The sequence below is a fragment of the Ornithorhynchus anatinus genome, chromosome X1 (assembly GCF_004115215.2).
Source record: "Ornithorhynchus anatinus isolate Pmale09 chromosome X1, mOrnAna1.pri.v4, whole genome shotgun sequence".
Lineage (NCBI taxonomy): Eukaryota > Metazoa > Chordata > Mammalia > Monotremata > Ornithorhynchidae > Ornithorhynchus > Ornithorhynchus anatinus.
In genome coordinates, this window is record NC_041749.1 from 34241756 (window position 1) to 34248824 (window position 7069).

Below are 7069 nucleotides of genomic sequence, written 5' to 3' on the forward strand. Positions count from 1 at the left end.
ACCATCTTTCTCATCATCATCATCATGAGAAACAGCGTGGCTCAGTGGAAAGAGCATGAGATTGAAAGTCAGAGGTGGGGGGTTCTAATCCTGATCTCACTTGTCAGCTGTGAGACTTTGGACAAGTCACTTCACTTCTCTGGGCCTCAATTACCTCAACTGGAAATAGGGGATGAAGACTGTGAGCCCCACGTGGAACAACCTGATTACCTTGTATCTCCCCCAGTGCTTAGAACAGTGCTTGACACATAGTAAGTGCTTAACAAAGAGCATCATTATTATTATCATCATCATCGATGGCATTTTTTTGTTTGCTTTTAATGGTATTTGTTAAGCGCTCACTCTGTGTGAGGCACCGTACTGAGAGCTGGCACGGATACAAGCAAATGGGGTTGGACACAGTCCCTGGTCCCACATGGGGCTCACGGTCTCAGTCCCCATTTTACAGATGTGGTAAGTAAGGCACAGGGAAGTTAAGTGATTGCTCAAGGTCACCCAGCAGACAAATGGAGGAGCTGGGATTAGAACCCATGACCTTCTGACTCCCAGACCCCTGCTCTATCCACTATGCCAGTTATTGTTCCTCTCTTAAGACATGCAGCAGCAGCACTCCGCATCCCCTAAGCAGGCACCGACTGGAGACTGTGCTTCCGCAGAGGCGACCACAGCCTCTTCCAAGAGGAAGCGCTCTCCAGCCCCTTGCCCCCAGAAATCTGGGAATATCCCCCACTCCGGCACATCCAGGTCTCTGGACGTGGCCGGGCCAGAGATAAACAAACCTTTTCTTCTCCTCCTGATCTCCATCTCGGTAGGGAGCCCTGCAAGCCAAGTGGAAACAATAATCTACAAATGAGGATCGAAAGCTAACGATTTCCGACGGTGAGCGGTGGGGGATGTCCGCTCAGCTCCTATTTTGTTTGTTTCCCCGGCTATCTCCAGATCAGAAACTAGCATGCAAAGCAGGGCGAGTATAAATCACGAGGGACCCAAAGCCTGGTTATTAAGAGATGCAAAAGACAGTCCAGCTTCCCGAATTACAGCCCCATTCAATCATTTATGCACCTAGCCTTCTTCCAGGCAGTGGACTGATGCCTGGGGAGAAAATTAAACCTGTGAGTTTGTCTGAAGATAAATCAGTGCCTTCCTCAATGCACCTCCACTCCCCACCCTCTCGTCCCTATCTTTCTCTTTTTCCTTCACTTTTATCTTTCAAATGACAGAAGACAAAAGAAAGTGGAAACTTTATTCCTTTCCAAAAAAAGCACTTCTTCACCCCACATCCCTCCTTCCACTGCTTGGAAAAAGAGTTCCCCGCGTTGGAGACCGGATCGCGTCCCCGGGCCCAACTCCCGAACCCCAGATGGGCTTGGCTGAGATGGAGGCACCCTGCAGTCACCTCTTTCAAGGAGGGCAGCAACCACAGAGGGGTCTGGAGCCCCCCAAACCAGAAGTGTCTCAGTCTCACTTACGGAGGACACCGCGGTCACACACCAGAATCGGCCCCCCCTGGGACTGTAACTCTCAGCCACCAAATGGACACCTTCACATGCCCAGCAGTTCTCTTGTCCCCATCTCTGCCCAGCCCCCCACCTCTACCCAGAATTGAATTCTGGCTGTTGGGATAGTAGAACTCCAGTCAGTGGGTCAACCAATCAATTGTTTTATTAAATGCTTCCTGTGTGCAGAGCACTCTACTGAGTTTGGGAGAGTACATTATAACACTATATTAGATCCATTCCCTGCCCACAACCAGCTTACAGTCTAGAGGGGGAAACGGACATGAATAGAAATCAATAAATCACGGATATGTGCAGAAATGCTGTGGGGCTCGGGAGGGAGGATAATAATAATAGTAATAATGGCATTTGTTAAGCACTTACTATGGGCAAAGCACTGTTCTAAGCGCTGGAGAGGATACAAGGTGATCAGGGTGTCTCACGTGGGGTTCGCGGTCTTAATCCCCATTTTACAGATGAGGTCACTGAGGCCCAGAGGAGTGAAGTGACTTGCCCAAAGTCACACAGCTGACAAGTGGCAGAGCTGGGATTCGAACCCATGACCTCAGACTCCCCAGCCCGGCCTCTTTCCACTGAGCCACGGTGCCTCCCTGGATGAATAAAGGGAGCAAGTCAGGGTGACACAGAAGGGAGAGGGGAAAGAGGAAAGGAGGGTTGCCATCATTATTATTATTATTATTATTATTGTTATTAGAGGTCTGAGCTCTCCTGAAAGTAGAGTAGGTCACCAGGTGGAACAATGCTCACCCATTCCTAGATTGTGAACCCCCAAGGGGCAAGGACCATATATAAATTCCCACCTGTGAATTCTCTCCCCGTGGAGTGCTCTGCACACGGTAATCGCTTAATATTCATTCATTCAATCGTGTTTATTGAGCGCTTACCGTGTGCAGAGCACTGTACTAAGCGCTTGGGAAGTACAATTCGACAGCAGAGACAGACAATCCCTACCCAACAACGGGCTCACAGACTAGAAGGGGGAGACAGACAACAAAACGTAACAAATAGATAGGCATCACTACCATCGAAAGAGATAAATAGAACCATAGATAGATGCACATCATGAATAAAATAAATAGAGCAATAAATACGTACAACTATATACAAGTGCTGTGGGGAGGGGCGGGGGTAGAGCAGAGGGAGGGAGTCGGGGCGATGGGGAGGGGAGGAGGAGCAGAGGGAAAGGAAGGGTTCAGTGTGGGAAGGCCTCCTGGAGGAGGTGAGCTCTCAGTAGGGCTTTGAAGAGGGGAGGAGAGTGAGTTTGGCGGAGGTGCGGAGGGAGGGCGTTCCAAATCAGAGGGAGGACGTGGGCCAGGGGTCGACGGCGGGACAGGCGAGAACAAGGCACGGTGAGGAGGCTGGTGGCAGAGAAGCAGAGAGGACGGGGTGAGCTGTAGAAGGAGAGAAGGGAGGTGAGGGCAAGGGAATGGAGAGCTTTGAAGCCAAGAGTCAGGAGTTTCAGCTCCGTGCGAAGGTTGAAAGGCAACCGCGGGAGGTTTTTGAGGAGGGGAGTGACATGCCCACAGCATTTCTGCAGAAAGAGAATCCGGGCAGCGGAGTGAAGTATAGACTGAAGCGGGGAGAGACAGGAGGATGGGAGAGCAGAAAGGAGGCCGATGCATTAGGCCGGTCGGGATATGATGAGAGCTGGCACCAGCAAGGTAGCAGTTTGGGTGGCGAGGAAAGGGCGGATCTTGGCGATGTCGTGAAGGTGAGACCGGCAGGTTTTACGACTGCTCCCTTCCTTCCAGCTCCCTCTGAACTCGGGCACCGCTCCTGAGCTAGAGAACTCGGCAGCAAGTGTCAAGGGAGAGGGAAGCCACGTGCTTCAGAGAAACCTGGTGCTTGAGGTGAAAGTCTGGACGTAAAGGTGTCAGGTGCCATCCTTCTTTTATGGTATTTCTCAAGCGCTTATTATGTGGCAAAAACTGTTCTAAGCGCCGTCCCGAAGGGGGAATCACTGACTAAGGAGGAGGGAGGACGTTCTTGGCAAGCCACCCCTGCTTGCGTGTCGATAAACCTCTCCCCCTCCTAAGCACAAAAGGCAAGAGCCGGAGAACGTGCGCTGTCGTGGTTTCTCGGGCACGGGGCGCAAGCGTGCCAGAGATTCTCTCTTCACGGCACACAAGCCGGCGATCCATCGATCGATCGATCACACCGATTGATCTCATCGACTGACCGATCACGTTACCGGATGCCACCTCACCACCGGCAGCTTCATCTTCGAAGTGAAAGGCAACTTGACTACGGACTTCACGCGGTGATTTTTTTCAGCTAGGAAGTGTACGAATGCAATTGCAGTAAACTAAGTTGCTCGACCGCATCTAACGTGCTAAGGCCGACGGGCCGCAACGTGCAAATGTTTGCGAGACAATATGCAAACCCGCAGGCCCAGGACACCTCCTAGAATAGCATAGCCTGCAATAGCCCAATTGGCAAAGCTGGCACAGGGAAAGTAATAATAATAATGATAATAATAATTATAGTAGTCGTTAAGTGCTTACTGTGTACTAAGTGCTGGGGTAGATAACATGTTAATCAGGCTGGACACAGTCCCTATCCCCCATGGGGCTCACAGTCAAAGGAGGAGGGTGTAGGATTGAATCCCCATTTTCCAGATGAGGATCTTCTGTAAGACGTAAGATGACGTGGAAGAGGGTATAGAGAAGCTTACACTCGGGAGCGGCCACCACCGAGTCCAGGTCGATGACCAGCAGGAACATACGGAAGGGGAGCCAGCTGACGGCAAAGACGACCACCACCGTGACCGACATCTTCATTTTACAGTGAAGTGAGTTGTCCGAGGTCCCACAGTAGACATGTGGCAGAGCCGGGATTAGAACCCAGATCCTACCAGGCCCCCCAGCTCCTCTGACGGTAATCTTAGGTTACAGCACAACTCTGAAAAGCACATGGCAGACGATTAAAACCAAGCAACTCCCCTCCCTCGGCTTGTCCTCTTCACCCAGCTGGGCTGGTCCTCATTGTTCAAGAAGCGTATGGGAGAAAAGTAAAACATCAGCAGGGTCTGGGCCAAGTCCGCTCTCTAAATCTCATATCCTCGGCGCAGACGGCCAGGGCGGGCTTCATTCAGTAGCCGGTCCTCCGATGAGTTACCTCTTCTGCTCAGGAAGGAAATATTAAACAGAACTCAGCCAGCGTACCCGGCTGCCGGCACAGGAGAGCGTCATGCGTGTCAAGTCAGGACCGCGGGGGGACCCCCTTCGGCTGCAGGCAGACACCCGCCCTCGGCATCGCGTCTTCTTCTAAGTCCAGTTGGTTGACACCTCCTGCCCTCCTCCCTTCTACGCCTCAGTGGGCAGCTGCACCATGGGGTGGGACGACTTGACGCTCTCATTAAAAGCGGTGGTCCGGAAGGTGTAGGAGCGGCCCCGGACGGAGCCCCCTTCCGTCGGGAGGCCCTCCGGCTTCTCCCGGCAGCGGAAGAACGTGAGGAAACCGCTGCGGTAGTTCTTGTTCATCCAGCCGTACAGCAAGGGGTTGGCGAAGGTGGAGCACATGGCGACGACGTGGAAGAGGGTGTAGAGGAGCTTGTACTCGGGGATGACCGCCGCCAAGTCCAGGTCGACGACCAGCTGGAACGTATGGAAGGGGAGCCAGCTGACGGCAAACACGACCACCACCGTGACCAGCATCTTCGTGGTCTTCCGCCGCCGGCCCCGGCCCTCGCTCCGGGCCGCGGAGATCGGGCCGACGTGGCTCTTGAGCTTGAGCCAGATGCGGGCGTAGGCGTAGCAGATGACGCCCAGCGGCAGGGCGTACTGCAGGATGAGCATAGAGAGGCTGTAGATGGTGGCATCTCGATTGGAGGGGGAGGGCCACTTTTCGGTGCAGACCGTCATCTTGAGGCCGACGGAGGGGATCTCTTCGTGGCGATACTCCCGGAAGACGGCCAGGGGCCCGGCCAGCACCGCGGCCGCCAGCCACATGACCCCGATGATGGCGAGGCTCAGTCGCTTAGAAATCCGGCTGTCCAGATGGAAGATGATGCAGCGATATCTGTCCAGGGCAATGGCGGTCAGGGTCAGGATGGACACGTGAACGCTCAGGGCCTGGGCGTAGGGGACCAGGTGGCAGAGGACAGCCCCAAATTTCCACTCGTCCAGCAGGGTGTAAGCGAGCGTGAAGGGCAAGCAGAGGGAGTCTACCATGAGGTCTGCCAGGGCTAGGTTGGCAATGAAAAAGTTGGTGACCGTCCTCATGGCCTTGTACTTGACAATCATGTAGACCACCAGAGAGTTCCCCACCAGGCCCAAGAGGATAATCAGGGAATAGGCCATTATCAGGATGACCCTCACCCCCAAGATCTTGGTGCTGTCCATCATCACTGAGCCGGACCCGGGGAGGCCCCGGCTGGAGGTAGCCAGGCCTTGGCGGGGCCAATCCTGGGGGTGTCTCTCAGGGGGACCGGGCCTCCCCAGGGTGATGGTGCCGTTGGTTCCTTCCAGAAAACCCATGCTCTGGGAAGTCCACCGGTCCAGCGTTTCAGTTTAGCGATCCTGCGATGGGGAAATGGCACCAGAATGAATCTCCTGAGTAGCCGGGAGCCCGGAGGGCAGATCCAGGCTGACATTTTCCAACACGACCACAAGCCCTTTCCTTTCTCCGGGGTTACCGCTACGAGAGCCACCCAGAGTTTCGTGTGAAAGAGCAGGACCGGCCCCTGAGGGAACTAAGGTTCCTCTGATTCAAGACTAAGTACCAGAAAGGCGGGCGGATTCGACTTCAGCAGTCCGGTCTGAGTTCTCCACCCTCGCCGAGGGAACCCCGGCTTCCAACCTCAGCTTTGCCTCTTAGCTTCCAGCCCCGTCTTGCCGAAGGGCACGCTTTTCAGGCTTCTCGGGTCCCCTTTCTGCTTTTCTCCATGGTAAACTGAGGGCTAGGAGGAGGCCTAGAGCCACCAGTGGCAGCCACAACATTAGCAGCTCCTCGAAGGCAGGGATCGAATTTAACTACCCTACTGCTCTGTCCCGAGTGCTCAATACGATGTTCTGTACACAAGAAGCACTCAGTAAATACCATTAATTTGTTGAGCGTCGATTTATAATAATAATGTTGGTATCGGTTAAGCGCTTACTATGTGCAGAGCACTGTTCTAACTGCTGGGGCAGATACAGGGTAATCAGGTCGTCCCACGTGAGGCTCACGGTTAATCCCCATTTTACAGATGAGGTAACTGAGGCACCGAGAAGTGAAGTGACTTGCCCACAGTCACACAGCTGACGAGTGGCAGAGCCGGGATTCGAACCCATGACCTCTGACTTCCAAGCCCGGGCTCTTTCCACTTAGCCACGCTGCTTCTCTATTTATGAGTACTTTAGCCTGTTTCCATATCCACCCCCACCACAGCAGGCTCCGTCAGGAAGCATATGACATGGCAAGGGCAGGGCGGGAAGTCTGGGGTGTGAGGGACCCAACGCTCCCCCGCCACGCCCGGGTCATGAGGTGGGGATTTGTACTGGATGGGACCGATCCCCTACTCTGCCTGGGGGAGCCTGAGGGAACACCCCGAGAGGGTAGGGACTGGAGAA

General features: G+C 54.0%; 1 protein-coding gene across 1 annotated transcript; it reads right to left on the reverse strand.

Moving 5' to 3' along the window:
* Positions 1–4822: 4822 nt before the first annotated feature.
* Positions 4823–5995, reverse strand: LOC100087154 (neuropeptide Y receptor type 2-like). Its single transcript, XM_007657670.2, has one exon. The coding sequence runs from the start codon at positions 5993–5995 to the stop codon at positions 4823–4825; it is 1173 nt and encodes a 390-aa protein (XP_007655860.2).
* Between the last annotated feature and the right edge of the window lie 1074 nt (positions 5996–7069).

What these genes read in the sequence shown, in the direction of transcription:
- LOC100087154 (XM_007657670.2), bottom strand. Translation starts at nt 5,995, where the DNA reads ATGGGTTTTCTGGAAGGAACCAACGGCACCATCACCCTGGGGAGGCCC.